This window comes from Magnolia sinica, chromosome 2 (genome assembly GCF_029962835.1).
Source record: "Magnolia sinica isolate HGM2019 chromosome 2, MsV1, whole genome shotgun sequence".
In the NCBI taxonomy this organism is placed as follows: Eukaryota; Viridiplantae; Streptophyta; class Magnoliopsida; order Magnoliales; family Magnoliaceae; genus Magnolia; species Magnolia sinica.
The window spans coordinates 135991573-136019091 of NC_080574.1; the positions used below are offsets into that span (position 1 = coordinate 135991573).

General features: G+C 44.3%; 2 protein-coding genes across 2 annotated transcripts; both read right to left on the reverse strand.

The window, feature by feature from the left end:
- Positions 1-1014: 1014 nt before the first annotated feature.
- LOC131237800 (uncharacterized) lies at positions 1015-27455 on the reverse strand. The gene is made up of 3 exons (XM_058235794.1): positions 27322-27455; positions 3843-4033; positions 1015-2096 (listed from the first exon to the last, which is right to left on the reverse strand). Exons 2-3 carry the CDS (start codon positions 4002-4004, stop codon positions 1545-1547), a joined length of 714 nt encoding a protein of 237 aa, XP_058091777.1. The 5' UTR covers positions 4005-4033; positions 27322-27455; the 3' UTR covers positions 1015-1544.
- On the reverse strand, positions 1015-27519 carry LOC131237799 (uncharacterized). Its single transcript, XM_058235793.1, has 4 exons — positions 27322-27519; positions 25954-26543; positions 25734-25853; positions 1015-1251 (listed from the first exon to the last, which is right to left on the reverse strand). Exons 1-2 carry the CDS (start codon positions 27517-27519, stop codon positions 25995-25997), a joined length of 747 nt encoding a protein of 248 aa, XP_058091776.1. The 3' UTR covers positions 1015-1251; positions 25734-25853; positions 25954-25994.

Sequence of the window (27519 nt, forward strand, 5' to 3'; positions counted from 1 at the left end):
ATATGGACGGTCAAGATAGTTTACACAAAAATAGATCCAATCATCAATTTGACCCATCTATAGGCCCACCATGAATACTCATCATTCTGAAGAATCACATTTGTTAGACAATTGTAGCCATGGATGAAAAAGGATGGTTACAAAAAAAAAAAAAAATTTAAAAAAGGGACACGTTAAGAATGGACTAGATCATCTGATCAGTGCAATTTTTGCATCAGAGCGTGTTCAAGATTTAATGGACAGTTCAGATCGATTGATTAGACTGTCCAAGTTAAAGTGCTCTGATAGCATAGGAGCATTCCTCTTAATGAATTTCTGGCTGTGGACAAAAATTCGTGCACTTCTTCTATCATTACTAATTTCATGGATGCCCGTCGACGGTCCTGATCTTGTTTGTTTTATCATGAATATAAACCCGTCCATTTTTTCTCATGAAAGTACGGCCCAGCTGAAGAATGGACCGCCCTGACTTTCGCGCAAGGGCATTTCCATGGTGTTATCCACCTGATGAATGGACCTGATCTCACGCTCACCTTACACATGGGAATGAATCTGTAATGAGAACTGCCTCGGCTCTCAACGCTGATATGGCAAACATGTGCAGGATCCAGACCGTTCATAAGGCCAGGCACGCACTTTATAAACATGCCATCCACCCAAAATACGAATGGCCCACATTCATACACACCCGGCCCATCTGATGAGCGGACAAACCTTTTTTCTTCTTTTGTCTAGGTTTATGTTTCGGTGGGGCCCACCTATTGAATATCCATAACCTCATACACGTGCTACATTAAAAAAGATCCTGCAAGGACAGCCCTTGGTTCAATAGTCTGATGAAATCAGAGGCCCAGAAACTGGCTAACACTGAGGCCCAATGAGGCCTTACGATGGGCCCATATTGATGGACGTGTTCCAATCTAAGTGGTGCCCCACATGATCATGTCGAATTCGATCACGATCTTCCATCCAATGGGCCCCATCATGGACACGCCATACAGTAAAATCCAACCATTGAAAGAAGGCTAAAAAGTTCTTATTCCACATTAGCATACACCCACATCGCATAAACTCACATACATGACAGATAAACAATCCAATGCAGCGGTTGTATCATAAGTTACGTTACAGCCATTTTTTCCATCCAACGTCATATGTGTGAACATCCCATCAGAGTAGCGTATTGCGTGACCCACCAATGAGTGGATCGTCCTGATTTTCATATCAGCTGACAATGATGATGCGGCCCACCTTTTCCTCGGATTAGATATTCTACACGTGGCATATGATCCGGAAAAAAAATAAAAATGGCTGTATCATAACATATGATACAGCTATTGTGTTGGATCATTTCTCATTACAACCAGCTTAACAATCGGCTACTTGTCACGTGCGTGGGAAATTCAAGCCGTGCAAAAGATGGCCCCACCTTGTAGACCTGACCTAAAATTCAGGCTGGCCCAGCCATACGGTACTGGTCTATATGATCAAGTGGGCTAGCTTGATTTTCAGTGGGGGCCACATTTTTGAACGGCTTAATCATTTCATGGAGGGGATTCAACATCATGCATTTTGAGCTCATCCATCCCACCCAAGTGATCAGGGAAATGCGGGGTGAAATCCACCGTGGAATCAAGGAAATACAACAAACAGGACATGACGCAGCAGCATGTAAACATGGGTATGGGTCCGAAGATCCAAAGGAAGAGGGAGAAGGATACGTAGAAGGCCCGCAATCCAAGGGTCCAGAAGAAGCTGCCACGGTTCAGGCACCGTCCGACGTATGAGACGGCCTCCGGGTTGTTTTTAGGTGGGGCCACCGATATAAGGAAGCTAACGTGCGCGTAGTATCGGATGGACTGGACATTGCAGAGGAATGCTACGAGAAAGCAGACCAAGATGGAGAAGTACTTGATTGATGAGACGAGCGGTGTCTTGTTGCCGTAGATTAAGGAGGACGATGATTTGGACGATGCGCTGCTGATGACAACGCTTATAAGCGAACTGAGCGTGATCGCCATCGTCGCAAGTAGGGTCGATGCCATTATGTTGTTGCGTATGGTTTGGACGGCTAGGACTCCATTTTTCAGGGGATCCTGACCAAAGTGAAGAGACATCTGAGTGCCATGGCTCTTGTGGAACGGACCAGGTGGTGGGCCGTGGGAACCGTAGCCCAATCAAGATCGGGCCCGTGCAGGTAAGTATGCCTTCCAGGAGAGCAGATTGGCTAGGGACCCTCCCACTAGCCAATGGCTAGTGGTCGGTGCTCTGTGGGCCCCACCATGATGTATTTGTTTCATCCATGTTGTTCATCTATTTTTCTAGATCATTTTATGGTATGATCCCAAAAATGCGGTGTATCTCTATTTCAAATGGACCACATCACAGGAAACAGTGTTGATTGAACGTCCACCATTAAAAACTTCTTGGGGGCCATAAAAGTATTGGATCAAGCTGATCTTTGTTTTTTGACCTTCATCTAGGTCTGCATGACCTAATCAACAGATTGGATGTCAAATAAACAAGACAATGGGCCTTAGGAGGATTTTAATGGTGTGTATTCAATCACTACCTTTTTCCTGTGGTGTGGTCCACCTGAGATTTATATTCCCATTATTTTTGGGATCAAGCCATAAAATGATCTGTTAAAAAAGATGGACGGCATGGATAAAACATATACTTCATAGTGGGGTCCACAGAACACCGACTACTAGCCACCGGGCTGGTGGCAGCGACACTAGACAAACCGGGTCCGCCTTCCTTATGGGTGACATGTGAGAAATGATCCAATAATTTCCTACGCATAGTAGTCTAATCGAGTGTCCATGAATTGGACAGACAGACCGTCAATTCCGTAGGGCCCACCTAGGGTTGGAGGACGATCCGTCAATGGAAGGTTCAGATCAAGAAGGACCGTACTGGTAGACACCATGGGCAGGACCGTTGCATCGTAGTGTAATACAGAGTAGTTGTATTGAATCACTCGGTACGATGAGCTTTGCCTTTCCCTTGGTGGTGGATAGGATAAGCTTGCAGACCATACGGTTAAGGACTTGCAGGCACAACGCATTCAGGAAGCTAAGTTCAGCCCGGATGGGCCCACCATCTCACCAGGAGCGGCATTGAGTCAGGTTCTCAAGGTCAACCCAAGCCTGACCCATTTATCAAAAAGGCTGCGAATTCTAGCAGGAACCCAGCCCATGACCCATTACCCTGTGGCCCTACCTGACCCACCCAACCAAAAAAAGGGTGGCTGTGGGTTGGGTTGGTATCGGGTCAGGTTAGCTTACTAAACAGGGGAAGAATAACAGCACAAACCTTACCGGTGGCTGGACCCACACCCGACCTGACCCATTTAACTGTAATCGAGTTGTTCTGGACCAAAGTCGACCCGACCCAGCACCACCATACATTGGTTTCAGCATCGAATATGGGGCTAAAGATATGGTCAGCTCTGTCCAAAACCAGCCTCAGAAGCATTTCGGGCCAGTTGACCCGCGGGACCAGATCCGACTACAAGTATGGGACATGTATCTGTGCTTATCACTATCTTTTTGTTTCGGATTTGTAGTCGGGTTGGGTCCCACCCGCCCGATATGGATAACGAAAAACGGAAAAAGAAAAGAGGGGCAAAAACAAAAACAAAAACAAAAACAAAAAAAAACAAAAAAAAAAAAAAAAAACCAAGCCAAACCCACTGAGCTTTTAAGAGCTCCGTCCCAAATCAAGCGGTTGTGGCCATCCGATCAACCTAATTTTGGGCGATGGCCCACCAATGACTATTGGACTGCCATGAGAGAGAGAGAGAGAGAGAGAGAGAGAGAGAGAGAGAGAGAGCATACAGTCATCATGGATCTGACCCATCTCTGTCTGGCGAAGGCGTTGAGGCCGATTACAGTGCATTTCGGGTTGCGAATGAAAGTGAAAAGGAGCCATCCATGGTAGACGATCATCACCAAAAGTCCCAAGGGTACCAGCACCAGATCGAGGTGCCCCTCCTCCATCGGCGCTCTTTAGCATTTCCCCACCACTGCTGTCGGTGTAATTCAATACCATCGTAAGTCAAGACAAATTGGAAAACTTTGATACTCTGGCACTGTCTCACGGATGACGCGCACGCGTTTACAATTGCATACGTGGCATAGAAGTCAAATTAAACCGTCCAAATTATTTTTCCCAATGTACATGTATTATGAACCGAAAATTACGCTTTTTTTTTGTAATCTGACCGTTGAATTGGTGGGCATTTATTGTACGGTTAAAATGAAAAGATATAATCTTATTTCCACAAACAAGGCATACGCACCTGAGTATCATATAACTCCTTTAGGATTAAGAATCGTTTAGATATGTATTATTAATTTCTAAGGCACGTGTGATCAAGGCAGCATGTTTAACACACGGAATTTATCAAAGATCCACATATGCTTGGTAAAGTAATCCCTCTTAATTCTTCGAAAATAAGACGTCTCTCTAAAGACGTTCAATGCCCCTGCAATGATTACCAATATTCAATGATAATATTAACATTAGAGCGGATGAGAACCAATGGCTTGGGCGTTGATCTGAATACAACGAAATTGATGCTATAAGATCCAAGGATCTCCATGTCCACGCTAGCAAAAGATCCGAAAATAGTTTTGAATATCTAAAGATCTTTTGAGCCGGGAAGTGATCAAAGAACAATTGAGCAAGAAGAATGTAAAAAATCTTAGATTAACAATGAAACTTGATTGGAGTTTTGTCACCTCCCAAAGTTATAAAAAAGACAATGGGGTGACGAGCTTAAAGCCCATCCTAAATACAATCAATCTATTAAGCACAATGCTACTTTTTATCTTAGCCTAATTTTGGTTACTTTACTTTGTCCAACTATGCTGCAAAATGTTTAAGATTTAAGTTAAGTTTAAATCGATATTGTTCAATGCCATTGTTATAATACACCTATTATTAGTATAAATATTCACAACATTCCATTGTTAGGTTCAAACCAACTAAATCCTTGAAAATCAAATACAAGCTACATCTCCTTGACCATTCACTTTGATTATTTGACAATTCAGGTATTTATCTTTCATCTTTTATTTGTTTTTCTATCAATTGTATTAGGCATTAATCATAAATCAATACTAGTGAAAGCATAAATCTTAAAAAAATTGAAACAAAAAGAATTCATCAAGAAGAGCTAACCACTATCCTCCTGCATATCAATTTATTGTTGTTACAAGTGATGTTTGAAAGGGCAGCGAAGTCCTCGAACTGGGTTTTAAAATGTTTATTTCGACACTGCGTCACCAACTTTCAATTAAATTTGAGTTAGGTATAGCCCTGGCACACTCACACTATCCTAATCCCACACGTTATTGACCCTCGCTGGCATACGGTGTTTGATTGAACTGTGCTAACAACAAGTACGTGATTAGAAATAAATGTTTAGTGATTTTATTAACTTAACGGACAAAATTAGAATATCAAGATTCCGTGATCGGTGTTTCTTTCATGCTTCACGGATGACAGGGTCCCTATTTTGACGGTCTGGATTGATGTGCTTATATGGCATGTGAGATTGGGTGAACCGTAGCAATATATTTAACTTGTGGCAAACACACACTGAGGAGTTTTGTTGAGATGATAATGTAGAACCGGCAGAACCAGAATATGGTAGAGCCGTATCTTAACAACACATCTTCCAGGGATAAGTTATCAATCGGAACCGTCCATTTTGTTTAATCTACTGTAGATGATAAAATAATTGAAAAAGTAAAGATCAGATAATCCTATCCGTTGGATCCGTTGTTTCCTTCAAATAAACGGTACAAAAGAAAGAATTGACTGTTATACGTGAGTACAGGAAAGTGAATATAGCGGATAGATTGGATGGTCCGAAGATGTGGTTGAAACATAAGCCATCAGTGGCGGGGCCCACTAGATGGACAGCCTCGTGATATACATCATCCTGCCACGTATGCTAGGCAGAGACGGCTCTACCGTATTGCTGTTCTTCCGACTACACCGTGTAAGCTTGTGTCGGTATGACGGTATCTACAGTTCATAGAAGGAACTTTAATAATGTGAAAGAGCGAATGGAGTATACGCAAGAACGAAGGGTAGAAATAATTAGAATTATCCAGCGAAAGCGAACGGTTCAGATTGGGTTTCTTAGGCGGAACCGGATTGCGTCCTTCCCCGTCCAGGCAGGGGATATGTGGGCCCCACCGTTATGTGTAGGTTTTATCCATTCCGGCCATCCATTTTTTCAGGTCTCATTTTTGGATATGAAGCCTTAAATGAGGCAGATCCAAAGCTCAAATGGACCACACCACAGGATGATGACACCCACCGTTGAAAACTTTCCTGGGGTCACCGTTATTTTTATTTTCCATCAAACCCGTTCATAAGGTCATATGGACATGGATGAAGGGAAAAACAAATATCAACTTGATCTAAAACTTCTACTGCTCCCGAGAAGTTTTTAACGGTGAGTGTTTAATCCCCAATGTGTGGTCCACTTGAGACTTCGATCAGCTCCATTTTTGGGTTCATTAACTAAAATAACCTGAAAAAATGGATGAACGGCGTGGATGAAACCCATACATCAAGATGGACTTCACATAGCTCTGCTTGAATTGATTAACATCCATGCGGTAACAGCTACATGTATCACGAACGAGAATATTTCTTATTTTATCATTTGACCTCTTGGTAGACATTTTATTAAACAAGTGTAGGCGAATCACGGACGGTCGATTTTGGCGGACGTGACATCCCACCTTTTAGTGGGTTTTATTTTAGTTAATTTATGCCACGTGGAAATTGCGTGTATATGCTCAACCCGTCCAACGTTGGACATAAAGGAAATGTTATTATATATTGATTTTTTAATATATTTTAATAAACAAAAATATTATTATTATTATTATATATAATGTTTGCAAAAAGAGGACAAAGGAGACCCTGGCTCGAGCAGGGGACCCTCCGATGCCAAAGTCAGGCCTGGACTCGGGGTCTCAAAGTATTGAAAGGTTTTTTTAGAGGGAATTTGTTTTCGTACCTCTCAAGGTGACAGGGGTCCTCCTTTTATAGCTGCTGGGGTCCTCCTGATATTGAGCGCGGGATCTTCTCCTGGTATCACGGAGATAGGATCGTGCCCGTCTCGAACCGTCATCCGATCCCGTGAGCTTCGGGGTCGGAGATCTTATCCCAAGATATCCGGGATGAGATCTGACCTAGCGACGATCGGTCTTGCAAGGTGGTCCGCCCGACACATGCCCGGAACGCTGATAAGTCGTCCGAACCGACTCAACCATTGTCTCGGTTTAGCGAACCATGCCTCGGATTTGACACATCCTTCGGAGACCCGAGGTATTAAGTCCGAGTCCCGATGCATTAAGTCCGAATCTTCGGACTTGTATTTTTGCCCCCAACAGTAAGCCCCCTTACTCCGTGTGCTTCATATGGCACTGAGGAGTAGCGAGTTTGGAGTCGGTTCGTACCTCAGTCCGAGATGAGTCGTGGTCATTAAATGCATTCCGTAAGGCCTTTGATGGGGGACGGTTCAGCTCCTGACATCGCATGCGCCGTCAGCCGTCAAATCGCACATCCCGCCAACGAAGATTGGACACGTAGCAAAGGTATTATTGTCGCCAGTCGACGTGCGCCACGTGTCGAGTGAGGGAATCGATGCAGGCGTCGAATCATTTCCCCATTAATTGTCTCCGCCGTATGGCGACCTTATATAACGTCAGGGGCCCCGCACTTTAAACTTTTACTGCTCTTGCCATTCCCGCTTCGCATTTTCTTTGGGGTTCGCATAGCCTTTCATCTCCTTCCTTTCCTTTCTCTTAACCGTCGGTGCCTCTTTCCGCCATTTCCGTTTTCCTTTCTCCCTCCGGTGAGTTTCTCCTTCCTCTTTATTAGGTAATAATGGCGGATAGGAGTTCTCAAAGTCCTCAGGGGGGAGCTTCTGGAGACGAAGGCGAAGCGCAACGTTTTTGGAACGTTGCGGAATCGCCTTCTTTACTGACGGAGATAGCAGGCCAACGCTGCGTTTCTATCTGAGAGAGTCACCGAAGCTCCGGCGGAGCGCCCAGCTTCCGTCGTTCCTTCTCGGGGCGGGTCGTCTCTATTAACCCGCCCGGGAAGGCCTAACTTGCCAAGGGACATGGAGGAGGATGAGGAGGAAGGAGATGAAATTTTAATCGCCAAAGGAACCCCTGATCTTGCTCCCGTTGGTGAATCGGCGCAGGCCGAGTCTGAAGAAGAAGGATCGGGGGAAGATTTAAGCGGTCCGGTTCCCTCAGTCATGACTGAGACGGATTTGGACAGAATCCGAGTCGGGTACCATATTCCCGAGTCGGTCATCACCTATCTCCCCCGTCCGAATGACTTGCCGGATCACCCTCCGGCCGGGGCAGTCGCGATTTACCAAGTGTCGATGCAATGCGGCTTGCGTCGGCCTCAGGCCATCGTCCGGGGGGTCCTGTCCCGCATTCAGATTGCCCCGGGGCAGATAGTCCCGAATGGGTGGAGGAACTTACTCGGATGTGCGGTGTTGTGGGCTGAGATGGAACAGCCACCGCTTACAGTCGACGAATTTCTCCACCTGTATCAAGTGCGGGTAAATCCGAACTATCCCGGCTTCTACGTCTTCGCTGCCTGGAGAGGCGGAGGCGGTTCCCTGATAACCGACCCTCCCACTTCCAACAAACACTGGAGAGAGCGTTGGTTTTGGGCATGTGGTCGCTGGGAGACGGATGAGTCCGGGTCCCACGAGGCTCGTGTCCCTCGGGCTTTCCAAAGAGCAGGTGACTTCGATTTTTTTTTTTTTTTTTTTTTTTTTTTTGTAATACCCTGAATGTGACGAGCTTGTGTTCGGCAGATATTCCGAAGAAGAGGCCGAAGCTCGGCACCACTGCCTCGGCTCGGATCAAAGAGTTGAGGTCGTTGGATCCGAGGGACAGGTCTTGGAAGGTGCTTCTACAGCCGGAGCGCCTTCACCTTGCAGGTCTGGACTCGGAAGTTACAGGTAATTAAGAACGAATCTTCTGGATTTTCCAAACTTCCCCCGACTTACTTCGCCTTATTCTCCCTTTTTTTTTTTTTTTTTTGCAGATCTGCCCGAAGCTCGTCCCAACCTAAGGATTGTCCCCGAACCGGAGATGACTGGAGCTCGTCCTGCCCTTAGGCCAGTCACGAAGTTGAAGGCTCCTCCGCGGTCAGTTCTTCTTTCGGAACCTCGGCCGCCGAAGAGGCAAAGGGTGCTGTGGAAGGAGAAAGAGCCAGCAAGCTCTTCTGCCCCTTCCGTCGTCGTGATTCCCGACCCGGACGAAAGGGCGGAAGAGACGGCGATTGCTGCTTCGGAGCCTCAGGCGGCACCTGACTCGGCACGCGTTGAGACGGCTGTGCCGAGTCGGGAAGAAGAGGCCGGGGCCGCGTCCTCCAGAGGGGAGGGAGAGACGAGGACCGCGTCCTCCCGAGGGGAGGAGACGGACCAGGAGGGGCCGTCAATCCTGCAGCAAGTGGTGTCGGGGATGGTTCCTTGGGCCCTGGCCCACGGGTGTGAAAGAGAGTTCGTGAAACTCTACAACGCCCCGTCGTCGCAGACCGTCAGCTACACTGCCCGGATGCTTTTTGAACTCGCTCCTTGCTTAATCAAGGCCAGCAAGGAGCTATCCTCAACTCATCGGCTGCAGGCTCTTCTGTCTGAGGCCGACGGTCGACGTGAGGAGGCCGAGATCCGGGTCGGCGTCCTGACAGGCGAGGCGTCCCTTGCCCGGAAAGCTGCCGAAGACGCGAGGGCAGAGGCGGCTTCTTCCAGAAGAGCCCTGGACGAAGCGAAGGCAGAGGTCGCTCAGGCACTGGTTCGACTCTCCAAAGCTGAAGAGGAGAATCAGCGAGTTCTGGCAGTCCATGCTTCGTGCGCGGATGACTTAGCTCGGGCTAAGCTTGAGGCGGCGGAGCTCATTCAGCAGGCCGACGAGAAGACTCGGGAGGTCGAGAGGGCCAGGGACCAAGCCGTCCAAGCATTCCTCGAGTCGGCGGAGTTCGAGGATGAAAGGGACCGCTTGTTCCAAAGCGGATATCTGGAATGCGTCAAGGACATAAAGAAATCCTTCCCTGACCTTGACCTTTCAGAAATCGAGGGTGGAGCAGCCTCGGGATCCGAGAACCCGGACGCCACTGCTGAAGATACTGCTGGGGACGAGGCCGGCGCATGAGGACCGTTACCGGGACCCTTGGACACATATATGTATATTTTTTTTTTTGATGTATTCACTTGCTTTGTACTTACATATGTTTTGATGAATGAAAGAGAAATGCCTAAGTTTTACTTATTCGACTTGGCTTTATCCTTTCTTAGTTCAGAGTCTTTAATCGTTGAAGATAGAACTAGGGATAATAAACTTTGAGGTGTTCAGCGTTCCAAGGGTGGGGCAACGGTTGTCCGTTTAGGTCTTCTAGCTGATACGTTCCCGGTCTAATGGTGCCCGAGACGATGTAGGGTCCTTCCCAGTTGGGTCCCAGTGTACCCGAACCAAATTCCTTGGTGTTAGAAAACACTTTTCGAAGAACCATATCCCCCATTCGAAATCTTCTAATCCTAACTCGGGTATTGTAGAACCGAGCCACTTGTCGCTGCCGCGCCTCCGCGCGCAGCCGTGCCACTTCTCTTTGTTCGTCCAGAAGGTCAAGTCCGAGTGCAAGGAGTTCTTCGTTTGCTTCTGCATTGAATGTGGTGATCCGAGCCGAAGGTAATCCGATTTCAACGGGAGTGACGGCTTCCGAGCCATAGGCTAGTGAAAATGGAGTCTCCCCCGTGGCTGTTCGAGCGGTGGTTCGGTAGGCCCAAAGAATTTTCGGGAGCTCTTCGGCCCACGCTCCTTTGGCTCGGCCAAGCTTGGTCCGAAGATGTTGCTTGATAATCTTATTAACCGCTTCAACTTGTCCGTTGGTTTGAGGATGATGAGGCGAAGAGTAAACGTTTCTGATTCCGAGGTTGTCGCACATCCCGCGAAAGCTTCTGTTATCAAATTGCCTTCCATTGTCTGTAACAATGGTACGGGGCACCCCGAATCGGCAGATAATGTTTTTCCATACAAATTCAGTGATCTTCTGCTCGGTTATTTTAGCTAATGGTTCTGCCTCGGCCCACTTCGTGAAATAGTCCACCGCTACCACAGCAAACTTGGTCTGACCTTTTCCCGTAGGGAGCGGTCCTATGATGTCCACGCCCCACTGTGCGAAAGGCCAGGGACCAGTCATCGGCGTTAGTGCTTCGGGTGCTTGCCTCGGAATTGACGCGAACCGTTGGCATCTGTCGCATTTTTGAACGAGCTCGCGAGCGTCGTGTTGGATAGTGGGCCAGTAATATCCCTGTCGTAGGACCTTGTAGGCAAGGGATCGCCCTCCAGAGTGGTTTCCGCAGATTCCTTCATGAATTTCCCGCAACACATAGTTTGCCTCGCTGGGTTTGAGGCACCGCAGCAACGGGGCGTAGTAACCTCTCTTGTAGAGGGTTCCGTTGAATATGGTATAGCGGGAGGCTCGAATTTTAATTCGTCGGGCCTCGGCATGATCATCGGGCAATTTTCCTTCATCAAGGTATTGGCGGATTGGATCAATCCAGGAAGGTTCCGAGTCGATTGTATTGACGGCCTCGCTAATTGGCTCCTCTATGCTTGGCTTGTCAACGTATTCGACAGGGACGGACCTGGGTATTTCATCTTCTTTGTCCGAGGCGAGCTTCGCTAGCAAATCGGCTTTGCTGTTTTCCGTGCGAGGGATCCGAGTCACACGACAGAATTGAAATCCGTTGATAAGTTCTTTCGCTTTCTCCATGTAAGCCCTTAGCCGGTCTTTCCGTGTCTGGTATACACCGGTAACTTGGTTAATGACCAACTGAGAGTCGCTGAAAACACTCAGGTGCGTTACTTCCATGCTAGCGGCGAGTCGGAGGCCGAGTAACAACGCTTCGTATTCCGCCGTATTGTTGGATGCTTGGAATCCGAGTCGTAAGGCATACTGTATATAGGTATGATCGGGGTTTCAAAAACCCCAGCCCCACCTGCCTTCGAGTTGGAAGAACCGTCGACATACAGATTCACGGAATAGGACAAGTGGGAGCGGTTGAAGTCGGAACTGCACCGTCTTTCGGTGTATCATTTACCGAAAGTTCGGTTGAAGACGTTCCTCGGCGATAAAATCAGCTACGGCTTGCCCTTGATTGCCGCCTTTGGTCGGTATTGAATATCAAACTCACTCACTCGATAGCCCATTTGGTGAGTCGGTAGGAAGCTTCAGTACCTGGCGAAGCGGAAGATCGGTCACCACGATGATGGTATGGGCATGGAAATACGGCCTGAGTCGGCGAGAGGAAGTTATTAAAGCCAAAGCTACTTTTTCCAAGCTTGGTTATCTCGTTTCTACTGGCAATAACGCTTTGCTGACGTAATAAACCGGCAGTTGCTTTCCTTCGGATTCTCGTATCAAAGCCGAGCTAATCGCTGCCTCGGATACTACTAGGTAAAGGAGCAGGGACTCCCCTGATTCGGGTTTTGATAAGAGGTGGAGAATCGAGATATGATTTTAATTGTTGGAATGTCGCTTCACACTCTTCCGTCCAACCCATCGCTTGTCTTCCTTTCAATTGTTTGAAGAAAGGGAGACATTTATCCGTTGCTCTGGAGAGGAATCGATTAAGTGCTGCGACTCGTCCGGTCAACCGTTGGACATCCTTAATGGTTTTGGGGGATTCCATATCAATCAGAGCCTTTATCTTCTCAGGGTTTGCCTCTATTCCTCGTTGACTGACCAAGAAACCGAGCAATTTTCCGGAGCCTACTCCAAAAGCACATTTACTTGGATTTAGCTTCATCCGGAACTTCCGCAGGATTAGAAACATTTCTTCCAAATCATTCACATGATCTGCCGCGTGTATGCTCTTGATGAGCATGTCATCGATGTATACTTCCATGGTTCGGCCTATAAGTCGAGCAAAGATTTTGTTAACTAACCTTTGATAAGTTGCACCGGCATTCTTCAGACCAAATGGCATCACTCGGTAACAATAAAGGCCTTTGTCGGTGACAAAGGTAATTTTTGATTTATCTGTTTGATGCATTACAATTTGATTATATCCCGAATATGCATCCATGAAGCTAAGGAGCTCATGACCGGCTGTACTATCTACTAGCTGGTCTATCCTCGGAAGCGGAAAGCTATCTTTGGGGCAGGCTTTATTTAAGTCGGTATAGTCAATACAGACTCGCCACTTCCCGTTGGACTTCTTTACAAGCACGACATTCGCAACCCACTCTGGATAGTATATTTCTTCTATGAAATTAGCCTGGAGTAGTTTGTTGACTTCTTTCTCAATGATGGCGTATCGTTCAGGGCCGAGTGGTCGTCGCTTCTGTCGGATCGGTCGATATGACGGATCGACGTTAAGTCGGTGAGTTACCACGGATGGGTCGATCCCTTGCATATCTTCATGACTCCAAGCAAATACGTCGGCGTATCTTCGGAGCAGGGCGATCAGCTTTTCTCTCAAAGGCAACTGCAGAGATGAGCCAATTCGCACTGTCTTGGATCCATCTGTTTCGACTAAGGCGATTGAGACAAGATCTTCGACCGGCTGTCCTCGTTCATAATTCTCGCCCCGAGGGTCCAACGATTCGATTGTTAATATGTTGGTCGGATTCTTGTCGGCGGCTCCTTTTACAGCTATCATGTAACATCGCCTCGCGTCTTGCTGGTCTCCTTTGACAATTCCGACTCCTGACTCGGTCAGGAATTTCATTGTAAGATGGTATGTGGATACCACGGCCTGGAGGAGACTCAATGAAGGTCGGCCGAGTATCGCGTTGTATACCGAGGGTTGATCGACGACCAGGAAGTCAACCATCATCGTCGTCTGATGTGGGGCATTGCCAGCAGTGAGTGGTAATGAGACAGTCCCCTCGGGCAGTACTTGTCCTCCGGAAAAACCGATCAATGGGGTCCGAACCGGGCGTAACGCGGATCGTTCGATCCCCATTTTGTCGAACGCCCCAGTAAACAATACGTCTGCAGATGATCCTGTATCGACGAGTATTCGGAACACTTTTCGGTTAGCGATCGCCAAGGAGACGATCAACGCATCATCGTGGGGGTGATGGATACCTCGGGCGTCTTCCTCAGTGAACGATATGCAATATTTTTCTCTTTTCTTTTCCTTTGATGGCCGATCTATAATCATGAGCTCGGACTGAGGCTGACTAAGTTTTCGTGCATGATTCCTTCGCGCGTTGTTTGAGTCGCCCCCACATTGTGGACCGCCGATAATCGTCCGGATTTCTTCCATAGGCTGACTCTCGGTCGGGCGCGCCTCAGCTGCCCCAGCTTTGACCATATGTTCTCTGAGTCGGCCGTCTTTTATGAGTCGTTCGATCTCTTCTTTTAAGTGACGGCAATCACTTGTGTTATGCCCGTGATCGCGGTGATAATGGCAGTATTTATCCTTGTCCCGCCAATTAGGATTACTCCTGAGCTTACTGGGCCAGCTAACAAAGCCTTCGTTTTTTATTTCCATCAGTACCTCTTCCCGAGTCTTATTCAGGGGAGTATATGTGGAAAATCTTCGATCCGGCCGTTTTCCTGACCTTCGCTCGTCACGCGCTTGATCCTCTTTGCGTTTCCTCCCTCCGGCCGAGTCGGCCTCTTTTTTGGCCGACTCTTTGGCCAAGGTTTTAGTTTCACGCAGGATTCGTGCTTCCTCGGCGTTGGCATATTTATCGGACCGTGCCATGAACTCTGCCAGAGTATCGGGCGGAGTTTTGTCTAGAGAAGCCAAGAATGGCTTATCTCTGACTCCTTGCATGAGCGCATTGAGGGCCGTTTCTTCCGAATGTTTTCGAACTTGAAGGGATTCGAAATTAAAACGCTTGATGTAATCTTTCAATAGCTCTCCCGATTCTTCTTTTTATTCAGATGTGCCGGGGGCTTCAATTTCTTCTTTCCACCGACGGTTGGTGAGGAAGGCGTCGCTCAACTCAACGAATGAACTGATGGACTTTGGTTTCAAATTGTTTGAACCACATCGAGCTACATCGGCCAATGTAAGAGAAAAGGCCCGACACATTACGCATCCGAGGCATCGTGAAGTTCCATATAGGTCTGAAGCACTCGATATGCTCGGTCGGGTCGGCTTGCCGGTGAAAGGAGTGATTTGATGTAATCGAAACCTCTCGGGCAATCGGGCCTTGATCGAGTCCACAAAGGGGATGCCTTCGCCGGACCGGTTGAATATACATTCCCGTGCTTTATGTCCGCCATCTCTTTTGCCACTCTTCCCGCACTTCTTTTTGAAATTTTGAATGTCGGCTTTCCAAGGTTCGCCGCGCCGTGCCTTCCATGGAAGGGCGATTGCGCCTTCTTCGCTCTATTTCGTGCAAGATCGGTCGGGGACAGGAAAGCGTTGGCCGACTGCGCTGGAGATGGTTCTGTCCCTTGGGGTTGGCTTGGACGGACAGACTGCGGCGCGGGAGGTTGAGGATCAACCGCCGTAGCCGTAGCTGGAGCCCGTGCCGTCTCCCCTTGAGGATGAGGGAGCGGCTGCATTTGTTGCTGATACATTCGTTCCAAAGTATCTGCTTCATCATATTCATATCAGACCGGATTTCTTGAACCTCCTGGTCCAACCGCCCATCGTTGCGACCCCGCTGATTGTTGCTTGTTCTGGCCGCTCCTCGTTGGCGGTTGTTAGGTGGGTTCTGGGCTGCCGCGACTGGACCCACCGGTCCTTCAATCTCATTTAAATCTTCCTCTGGGACCGTCCTTCTAGTCATCACCATTGGAATCAATATAGTGATACGAGGTGGCATTCTTCTACGGTTCCCACAAACGGCGCCAAACTGTTGATGCACTGAGTCTGGTTCGTCCTCCAGACCCTTATATGCCTGCACCGAAAGAGGACAAAGGAGACCCTGGCTCGAGCAGGGGACCCTCCGATGCCAAAGTCGGGCCTGGACTCTGGGTCTAAATGTATTGAAAGGTTTTCTTGAAGGAATTTTTTCGTACCTCTCAAGGGGTCAGGGATCCTTCTTTTATAGCTGCTGGGGCCTTAGTCGCGCAAGGATTTTCCTCCTGATATTGAGCGCGGGATCTTCTCCTGGTATCACCGATCCCGTGAGCTTCGGGGTCGGAGATCTTATCCCAAGATATCCGGGATGAGATCTGACCTAGCGACGGTCGGTCTTGCAAGGTGGTCCGCCCGACACATGCCCGGAACGCTGATAAGTCGTCCGAACCGACTCAACCATTATCTCGGTTTAGCGAACCATGCATCGGATTCGACACATCCCTCGGTGACCCGAGGTATTAAGTCCGAGTCCCGAGGCATTAAGTCCGAGTCTTCGGACTTGTGTATTTTTGCCCCCAACAATATGTATTCTATATCTATGCCTACATCTGTTTTGGCAAATCATTTTAGGGTATTAGCCATAGTCCCAAAGTTAGAAAAAGAGAAGAAGATTTATTTTTTTTTTGTTTAAATGAGGACAATGGAGTATTGTAATGTTTTCCCATCTAGTCCGAGGAGAATCGGGATTGGGAACGCTTGGGTTCTGTCGCGGGCTCGGTGCGAGAGCGTGGGCATGTGACATTGTGGCTGTAGGGTGCCAGTGGTGCACTTTTGCAAACAATGCAGAAATTGCTACATGTGGCTCGCCCAATAGCTAGAAACGGCTAGCCTGTATCTCACAATATCATCATGCAGCAGTTGTTATGACTTATGCACAATAGCTAGAAACTACCAATAACGGCTAGTTTCTTCAACAGCTAGAAAACGGTCAATGGAATATATTTCGCTAAACCATAACCCCCAGCCACCATTGCCTATATAAACAGGGCCTGGATGGGTTTCCAATCTATCACAACTCACTCCAGCAAAACCCATACAAACCATAGCCACTCCACTCCTATAGACCACAAATTTTAGCAAGACAACAATGTTCATCTAAACCATTAGCTAAAGATCAGACCAGTTGTGTAGTTTAGAACGGTTCATCTGAACCATTAACTAAAGAACAAACCAGTGCAGGGTCCTTACTCTTGCCCGGGTGGTAGACTCTCAGGAGTTTCAACTCCCGGTCAAGGGTTCGAGTACCCATAGGTGGTGAAATTCCACTAGCGTGAGTGTGTGGGGTGTGTGTGCATGTGTAAAAAAAAAAGATCCTTGAATCTCAACATTAATCCTATTAGAAATGTACAACGGAGATCCTTCGTGTTTGTTGAACGCAGACCCACACCAGGCTCTTCGTATCCTAGAAGCAATTTACCTGTAACTTTTTCAACATACTCAATTTACTTGAGTAGGGGCAAATAACGCTTTAAGGACAGTGTTCCAAACGTGCTTCAGTCTATCCTTATTCTCAAATAATTTTAGTTTTTTGGTTTCTATATTTTACAGAAAATATTATTTCTATATAATTTCTCAACAATCTCAAAGCGTTATTTTTTATGGAAGCCAATAGTGTATCATCTATCAAGTTAATGAATCAAGACTTGATTCGTCTTGTTTGGTTCGATGGAACCAATTTTACTAGATGGCAAGACAAACTCAAGTTTCTTCTGACAGTGCTGAAGATCTTCTACATCTCAGATCTGAATTTGCAGTCGTTGCCTGAAGCATCTGATAAAAACACACCTGAATAAGTTGTTGCCCCACACCAAACGAGTTGAAGACGAACTCATATGTCCTGGACACATTCTGAATGCCCTCTCCGACCGTCTGTATGATCTGTACACACAAACATCATCAGCAAAAGAAATCCGGTCCACTCTGAAGTTCAAATAGAAGGCTGAAGAAGAAGGTACCAAAAAGTTTCTGATTGCCAGGTACTTCGACTATAACATAGTAGATAATAAACCACTGCTATCCCATATCCAAGAACTGTAGCTAATAGTTAAAAAAATCAAAGCCATTGATATTGATCTTCCTGAATCATTCCAAGTCGGGGCTATTATCGCTAAATTGCCCCTCATGTGGAAAGACTATAGAAAGAAATTACTACATAAAATTGAGGACTACACACTAGAACAAATCAAGAAATATCTCAGAATTAAGGAAAAATCTCGCAACCGCGATAAAAAGAATGACAACGAGAATTCCTCGTCCAAAGTACACATAGTAGAAAATACAAATCACAAGAATCTCGAGAATGATGATTCCCTAAAACCCAATAAAGGAAAATTCAAGAAAAACACTCAAAAGAAGAACAAAAAGTTCAAAGGCTCATGCCATGTCTGTGGAAAAATCGGGCACTATACTCGAGTTTGCCGATATCACAAATTTAAAAAAGAAGTGCAGTAGAAGAAGGTGATATTGTAGCGATGATCACTGAGGTGAATATCATTCAAGGAAAGGTTCCCAGTTGGTGGTACAATACTGTCGCTACTATACATATGTGCTACGACAGATCAGCCTTCAAAATCTGTGAGGAATTGACCAATGGTTAAGAAGTCCAAATGGGTAATGAAGTCCGATAAGAAGTCCAAATGGGTAATGAAGTCCGATCGAAGGTCGTCGGCAAAGGAACCGTTGAATTGATATTCACTTCTGAAAAGAAAGTGATTCTGACAAACGTCCTGGACGTCCCAGACATGAGACGAAACTTAGTTTCTAGAGATTTCTGGGCAAACTAGGAATAAGGATGGTGTATGAGTTAGAAAAACTGATTCTATTTAAAAATGGAAACTTTGTTAGAAAGGGATATGTTTGTAACGGTATATATGGTCAAGTTTTCTCTAAATGAAAGTAGCACTTCTGTGTATATGGTTGAATATGTTGGACTATAGCATGATAGACTAGCCCATCTAGGGTATAATACCTTGAAGTTCATGGCTAATAATCTCATACATAGAAAATGAAACAGATAAATGTGAAGTATGCATACGAACCAAAATGATAAAGAAATATTTTTCAAGTATCAAGAGATCATCTCAAATATTGGATCTTGTGCACAGTAATATCTGTGAGTTAAACGGCATTCTTACTCATGTAGGTAAAAGGTACTTTATAATCTTTATTAATGATTGTTCTAGATATGTGTATGTATACATGTTAAAGAGCAAAGATGAAGCATTGAACATATTTAAGGTATATAAAGCAGAAGTAGAAAATCAACTAAACAAGAAGATAAAAATTCTCTTCGTAGCGATAGAGGAGGAAAATACTTCTCTAATGAATTCGATAACTTCTGTGAAGAACATGGAATAATACATCAATATACTGGGCCATACACACCTCTACAAAACGGAATGGCAAAAAGGAAAAATAGAACATTAGTAGAGATGGTCAATTCAATACTAATCAGAGCAAAGTTGTCACTCAGTCTATAGGGTGAGGTACTACTAAAAGCGTGTCATATATTAAACAGAATTCTGTCTAAAAAATATAAAATATCTTCATATGAAACATGGAAAAGTAGAAAACCTAATCTATGATATTTTAAAGTGTGGAGGTGTCTTGCATATTGCAGAACTCCCTATTCAAAAAATAATAATTTAGGACCCAGAGCTATTAAGTGCCCCTTCGTAGGGTATGCACAAAATAGTAAAGCTTATAAACTTCTAGATCTAGAGTCTAATACCATAATAGAATCAAAAGACGTTGAGTTCTTTAGGAACTTACTATCCTTGGAGTCAAAGGATAATAAAGTCCAAACTCTTAATAGAGAACTAGATACTACAACTCCACCAGTAGTGGAAGCTCCTATTGAACTTCTTAGGAATCAAAAGACAAGAATAAAAAAGAGTCTAAGTGATGACTATATAAACTCTCAACGCATCTTTTTCCATCTTATAGAAGGAGATAGAAAAAATGTTATATGAAAAATACCTATAGTGATGATTATAAAAGATGATGCTAAAACATATAAAGAGACTGTATCCTCTAAAGACTCAGTTTTCTTGAAAGAAGCTATTAATGATGAAATGGAATCTATAATATTAAATCAAACATAAGAACTAGTAAACTTACCTCCAAGTTTTAGACCCATAAGTTACAAGTGGGTATTTAGGAAGAAATATCACACTGATGGGACTATCCAAACCTTTAAAGCCCGATTAGTAGCTAAGGGTTTTAGACAAAAAGAATGAATAGATTATTTTGACACATATTCTCATGTAACTAAGATAACATCCATTAGGATATTATTTTCGCTAACTTCCATACATCATCTTCATATCTACCAAATATATGTAAAGACTGCATTTCTGAATGGTGACCTCAATGAGGAGGTATACATTGAATAACTTGAAGGATTTATTCTACCAGGAAATGAAAATAAAGTATGTAAATTAATTAAATCTCTGTATGGATTAAAACAAGCACCCAAGTAATGGCATAAGAAGTTTGATTTCAAAATACTATCTCATGGTTTAATGCATAATGTATCTGATAAATACATATATTATAAAGTAAATGGTAACTGTATAATTATTATTTGTTTGTATGTTAATGACATGTTAATAATTAGTAATAAAATGAAAGGTGTGACTAAAACAAATACGTTTTTATCTTCCGTATTCAAAATAAAGGATCTTAGATAAGTAGATACCATCCTAGGTATCAAAGTTAAAAAAATATTGTGGGGGTTATGCTTTGTGTCAATCTCATTATATTGAAAAGATATTAAACAAGTTTGACCATATAAATATAAAAGAAGCAAAAATCCCATTTGATCCAAGTATCAAGTTAAAGGAGAATAACGGAAGAACAGTTGCACAGTTAGAATATGCAAGTACTATAGAGAGTCTTATGTATGCTATACAATGCACTAGACCTGATATCGCATATGTTGTGAGTAAACTTAGTAGGTTTACTAGTAACCCCAGTACTGAACACTGAAATGCAATCAGTAGAGTCTTTGGTTACTTAAAAGCAACCAATGAGACTATTTTATTCAGAGTTTCATGCCGTATTGGAAGGATATACCGATGTAAGTTGGATATTGAGTAAAAGGGACAACAAGGCTACTACAAGGAGGGTATTCACCTTAGAATGTATAGCTGTATCTTGGGGATCCAAAAAACAAACCTGCATAATGCACTCGATTATGGAGTCTGAATTTATAGCCCTGACTGCAACAGGCAAAGAGGCTAAGTGGCTCAGGGATCTTTTATTAGAAATATATTTTTGTGTAAAGCCTATATCGGATGTATAACTACAATGTGATAGTGAAGCCACATTAGCTAGAGCCTATAACGGTATATATAATGGTAAATCTAGACATATTAGTCTTCAACATGATTATGTCAGACAATTGATTCGAGATGGAATCATTACTATTTCCTATGTGAAATCAAGCAATAATTTAGCGGACTCTTTTACTAAAACTCTTTGAAGAGAAGTAGTAAAGGCTGCATCTAGAGGGATGGGTTGAAACTCTTTAACCAAAATTCCATCAGTGATGGTAACCTAACCTAAAATTAGAAAATCTCTAATTTCAAATTTAACGGGTAAAAACAAATTACTGACATGTGAAAAGTTTTTAGCACTAAATTATTTACGACCTCATCCATAATAGACAAGTGCTGAGCGTTATGAAAGAGAGTTGAGTCTTATAACTCTTAATAAAATTCAGTCTAAAGGATAAGTGTCTTAAAGTAACGAAGACGCTAGAAGGATTTCACCTATATAAATGTAGAGATAGTGACGTTTCTCATGAGAGTTGGAGCTTTTTCTCGGGATCGTTCACGAAATAGGATAAGCACAAGGCCATTAATTGTGCTGAGAAAGATTGTGGAAACTGTAATAAACACATAGTGTGCAACTGTGATCTAAGAATAACTGGTTCAACAATATGATTACCAATCATTTCGATAGAGCTTTAAGATACTTACACTAAGGGAAGATTCAAATTAAAAAATATCTTTCTTTATACATATAAGTTGTTTATTCTAGCAGAAATATTTTTTTGAAAAATATATTTTAAAAAATTAAGTGGGGGATTGTTAATATATATTGATTTTTTAATATATTTTAATAAACGAAAATATTATATTATATATATATATATATAAATGTTTGTAAAAATACCTTTTTTATGGGTTTTGAGAATAGTCCCACATTGGAAAAAGAGAAGAAGATTTTTTTGTTTAAATGAGGATGGTGGAGTATTGTAATGTTTACCACCTAGTCCGAGAAGAATTAGGATTGCACTCGTGCGGGCGCTCACGCTCGCACTCGGGCTCGGTGTGAGGGCGTGGGTATGTAAAGCAATTTGATTGTAGAGGCGCTAGTGGTGCACTTTGCACTTCGCACGCTAAGGCATATGGCTGGCTGGAAGACTAAGAAGACTAAATGAGGTTCCTCAGTATATATAAAGGCTGGAAATATGACTGTTGCAGGGAGGTGTAACTCATGCAATTCATTGTAGACAATGCAGAAACTGCTGCATGTGGCTAGCCCAACAGCTAAAAACGGCTAGCCAGTATCTCACAACAGTCATCATGCAGCAGCTGTTATGGCTCATGCACAACAGCTAGAAACTGTCAATAGCGGCTAGTTTCTCCAACAACTAGAAAACGGTCAATGGGATTTATTTCTCTGGACCACCACCCTCAGCCACCATTGCATATATAAACAAGGCCTAGATGGGTTTCCAATCCATCACAACTCACTCCAGCAGAACTCATACGAACCATAGCCACTCCACTCCTATAGACCACAAATTCCAGCAAGACAGCAAAGTTCATTTGAACCATTGCCTGAAGATCAGACCAATAGTCTAGTCTAGAACGATTCATCCGAACCATTAGCTAAAGAATAGACCAGTGCAGTGGTCCAATTCACACTTCTTCTTCTTCTTTCTTTACTGGGATTTTTCTTTTAATTTCTGTCAGATATTGTGTAACAGAGTTCAATTCGTGGGTCTTCATGTTTGCTGAACGCAAACCCACACTAAGCTCGTCGTATCCTAAAAGCAATTTGTCTGTAACCTTTTCAGCATACTTAATTTACTTAAGTAAGGGCAAATAACGCTTTAAGGACAGTGTTCCAAACATGCTTCAGCTTGTCCTTATTTCCAGATAATTTTGGTTTTTCGGTTTCCATATTTTACAGAAAATATTATTTCTGTATAATTTCTCAATAGGAAAATGACATACACTGTTGAAAAGAGTGTCATCTTACCTATTGATCATCGGCTACAAAGAGAAAACACAAATACCAGCTCAATCCAAAACTTCTTCTGCTTCTAAGAAGTTTTCAACTCCACTTTTCCTCCAGTGGGGTCCACTTGTTCTAAGGATATGATTTAATTTTGAGGTCATGTCCTAAGCGGCAATGCAAACCAATGGCACCAAGAAAACATATACATTATGGTGAGCCCCACAGTGCTAACTGGAATTAATATTTGAAGCAGATTGTGTACTGAGTAAATTATGTGGGGTCTCCCGTGATTTATGTAGTTTATTTACTCGTTTCATTATGGGAAGTGGATTGTGTACCGAGTAAATTTTGTGGGGTCTATCTTGATTTATATATTTTATCAAGATTTATGTATTTTATCCACTATGTCCATCCATTTTATGAGATAATTTTAGAGTTGAAGTCCAAAAATGAAACATATCCAATGTGCAAGTAGATCACACTAAAGGAAATAGTTTGAATTGAATATCTACTATTAAAATTTTCTTGAGGGCTACATAAGTTTTTGGACCATGTTGATGTTCGTGTTTTCCCTTCATCCATGTTTGTGTGATCTTGACAAATAAACATCACGTTGGTCCCGTATCAAGGTTTCAACTTTAGATATACTTTAAATTTGGGCTCAACCCTGAAATGAACTAAAAAAATGGATAGATAGCGTAAATAAACCATATACATTCATGGTGAGACTAACAAAGCTCACTTGGTACAATAAATGCATACTGAAGGCAATCTGATTTCATCACTACCCTGGGATAGCCCCTTTCTAGGACACCGATTGGGTTGCTACCTTCGGTGGGACCTAGCTAGAGATGGACAATCTTGGTAGAGGCTTTATGAGGCCCACCGTAATGTATGTGTTTTATCCAACCATCCATCCACTTTTGCAGATCATTGTAGGGCATGAGCCCAAAACCTAGATGGATCAACACTCTATTAGACTACACCATATATAGGAACTAGCTGGGATTTAATGTCTACTGTTGAAGACTTATGGGAAGCCATGGAAGTTTTGAGTCAAGCTAATATTTATGTTTTCCCTTCATCCAGATCTACATGACCTTATAAACAGGTCCGATGCCAAATAAATATCCTGATGAGCCCTAGGTTGCTTTCAACAATGGAGGCCATCGACACCACTGCTTGGGCTCATGCCCTAAAATGATTGGTAAAAAAATAGATGAATAGATTAGATAAAAACACCAGTGGGCATCACGTAGCTCCTGCCATGACCAACCATCTGTTGTTAGGTTGATGTAGAGCGGGTCGCGGACCTATTCCTGGGCCAAATGGACCGAAAAAAGCCCAAACGAAAGCGGACGTAAATCCACAATATGATTCATATCTGAGCCCAGTCTTACATTGGGCATGGTGTAACTGGGCCACAGGTGCATCCAGATCAGAAAATTCATATGAGTTACAAAAGATCAGGTGAACCGCACTGCATAAAGCAGTGGGGATGATGACACCCACCATTGAAACCTTCCTAAGGCCCACTATAATGTTTTTTTGCCACTCAACTTGTTTGTAAGGTCACACATATGGATGAAGGGAAAACACAAAAATCAGCTTCTATAGCCCCTGCTGCTTTCTCGGATGTGGTCTACTTTAGCTTTGGATCTGTCTCATTTTGCCTCTCATCCCCTATAATGGTCTCAGAAAATGGATGGACGGCGTGGATATAAGAGGTAGGCCTACATAACTTGATGAAGTCAACGCATGCTGTCACACCACGCAATCCACTTTCAACAGTGATATCCAGAAGCACCGTCCATGGTGTTATCCGCCTGATGAATGGACCTGATCTCACACTCATGACTCAGCTTACACATTGGAATGTATCTGTAATGAGCACTGCATAGGTTCTCAATGCTGATATGGCAAACACGTGCAGGATCCAGACCGTTCATCAGGCTAGGCACGCACTCTATAAACATCTCATCAACCCAAAATAGGCTAGCATAGCAGCTGTTGGGCACAAAAGCGACAAAAAGCTAACAGTTTAAAAACATGACGAATAGCCCACATTTATACACACCCGGCCCACCTGATGAACGGACAAACCCTTTTTTCTTATTTGGCCTAGGTTTATGTTACGGTGGGGCCCACCTAATGAATATGCATAACCTAATACACGTGCTACATTAGAACAGATCCTGCAAGGACAGCCCTTCAGTCAATAGTCTGATGAAATCACAGGCCCAGAAACTGGTTATTGGACCTAACATAAGGCCCACTTTCATCCTTGGGATTTACACTAAGTAGCCCATATTGATGGACGTGTTCCAATCTTAGTGGTGCCCCACATGATCATGCCGAATTCGATCACGATCTACCATCCAATGGGCCCATCATGGACATGTCATAATCTGGTAAAATCCAACCATTGAAAGATAGCTAATAATTTCTTATTCTAAATTAGCATACACCCATATCACAGAAACTCACATACATGGCTAATAAACGATCCAATGCAGTGGTTGTATCATAAGTTATCTTACAGCCATTTCTTTCCCTCCAACATGTCATATGTGTGACCCACATTTTCCTCGGATTAGATATTCTACACGTGGCATATGAACCTAAAAGAACGACTGTATCATAACATATGCTACAGCTGTTGTATCAGATCATTTCTCATTACAACCAACTTAACAATCGCCTTCAACCGCTTGAACGTCAGCTCAATATACAACTTATCTTATGCTACTACACGTAGACATGAACTAAAGTTCAGCTGGCCTGCCTGATTTTCGCTGTACCGGATCTTCGAGGTGGGGCCCACATTTTTTGCAGGGCATAATCATTGGGATTCAACGTCATTCATTTTGAGATCCTCCATCCCACCCAAGTGATCAGAGAAATGCAGGGTGAAATCCGCCGTAGAATCAAGAAAATACAACAAACAGGACATGACGCAGCAGCACGAAAACATGGGTATGGGACCGAAGATCCAAAGGAAGAGGGAGAAGGATACGTAGAAGGCCCGCAATCCAAGGGTCCAGAAGAAGCTGCCACGGTTCAGGCAACGTCCGACGTATGAGACAGCCCCTGGGGTGTTCTTAGGTGGGGCTACTGACACAAGGAAGCTAACGTGCGCATAGTATCGGATGGACTGGACATTGCAGAGGAATGCTACGAGAAAGCAGACCAAGATGGAGAAGTACTTGATTGATGAGACGAGCGGCGTCTTGTTGCCGTAGACTAAGTAGGATGATGATTCGGACGATGCACTGCTCACGACAACGCTTATAAGCGAACTGAGGGTGATTGCTGTGGTCGCGAGTAGGGTCGATGCCATTATGTTGTTGCGTATGGTTTGGACGGCTAGGACTCCATTTTTCAAGGGATCCTGCCCAAAATGAAGAGAAACGTCTTGAGCGTCATGGCTCATGAACCATTACCATGTAGCCCTATTGACACTCCTAAAACAAGCCCAAGCTCGACCCTACCCAAAATATTTAATTGTAATTGGATCAGACAAGACCAAACCCACTCCACCCACCACGACTAAGAGTGGTGTGGGTCGAGCTGTTTAGGACCCACCGTGATGTGTGTCGAACATCAACACCGTGCATTTGATGGGTCTCCTTTAGGTTATGGGATATCCCAAAAATTAGCCGTATACGGAAACGGGCTACATTTTCTAACCCGTATCCAACCCATCTACTTAAACACGCAACATTTTCTAACCTGTTCCCCACCCATCTAGCTTGGCCCGAAAGCGGCCTCAGAAGCGGGTCGGACATGTATCTGTGCTTATCAGTATCATTTTTTTCGGGTTTGTCGTCGGGTCGGGTCCCACCTGCCTTTTTTTTTTTAAAGTCATCTTCTTCTTTTTTTTCACACACGCATACACACCCCCACACACTCACGCCGTAGTGGGATTTCACCACCTATGGATACTCGAACCCTTGACCGGGTGTTGAAACTCCTGAGAGTCTACCACCCGAGCAAGAGTATGGATAACCATACAAAACCTAATAAGCTTTTCAGGGCTCTGTCCCAAATCAAACGGTAGCGGCCATCTGATCGACCTAATTTTGGGCCATGGCTCACCAATGACTATTGAACTGCCATGAGAGAGAGAGAGAGAGAGAGAGAGAGAGAGAGAGAGAGAGAAAGCTTACAGCCATCATGGATCTGACCCATCTCTGTCTGGCGTGGGCGTTGAGGCCGATTACAGTGCGTTTCGGGTTGTGAATGAAAGTGAATAGAAGCCATCCATGGTACACGGCCATCACCAAAAGTCCCAAGGGTACCAGCACCAGGTCGAGGCGCCGCTCCTCCATCGATCGGCGCTTTTTAGCATTTCCCCATCTCCACAT

Excerpts from the sequence above, each read along its gene's own strand:
- LOC131237800 (XM_058235794.1), bottom strand. The coding sequence starts at position 4,004 with ATGGAGGAGGGGCACCTCGATCTGGTGCTGGTACCCTTGGGACTTTTG. Across the intron at positions 2,097-3,842 it reads GGGTCAGATCCATGATGACT|GATCCCCTGAAAAATGGAGT; the intron begins GTATGCTCTCTC and ends CACTTTGGTCAG.
- LOC131237799 (XM_058235793.1), bottom strand. The coding sequence starts at position 27,519 with ATGTGGAGATGGGGAAATGCTAAAAAGCGCCGATCGATGGAGGAGCGG. Across the intron at positions 26,544-27,321 it reads GGGTCAGATCCATGATGGCT|GATCCCTTGAAAAATGGAGT; the intron begins GTAAGCTTTCTC and ends CATTTTGGGCAG.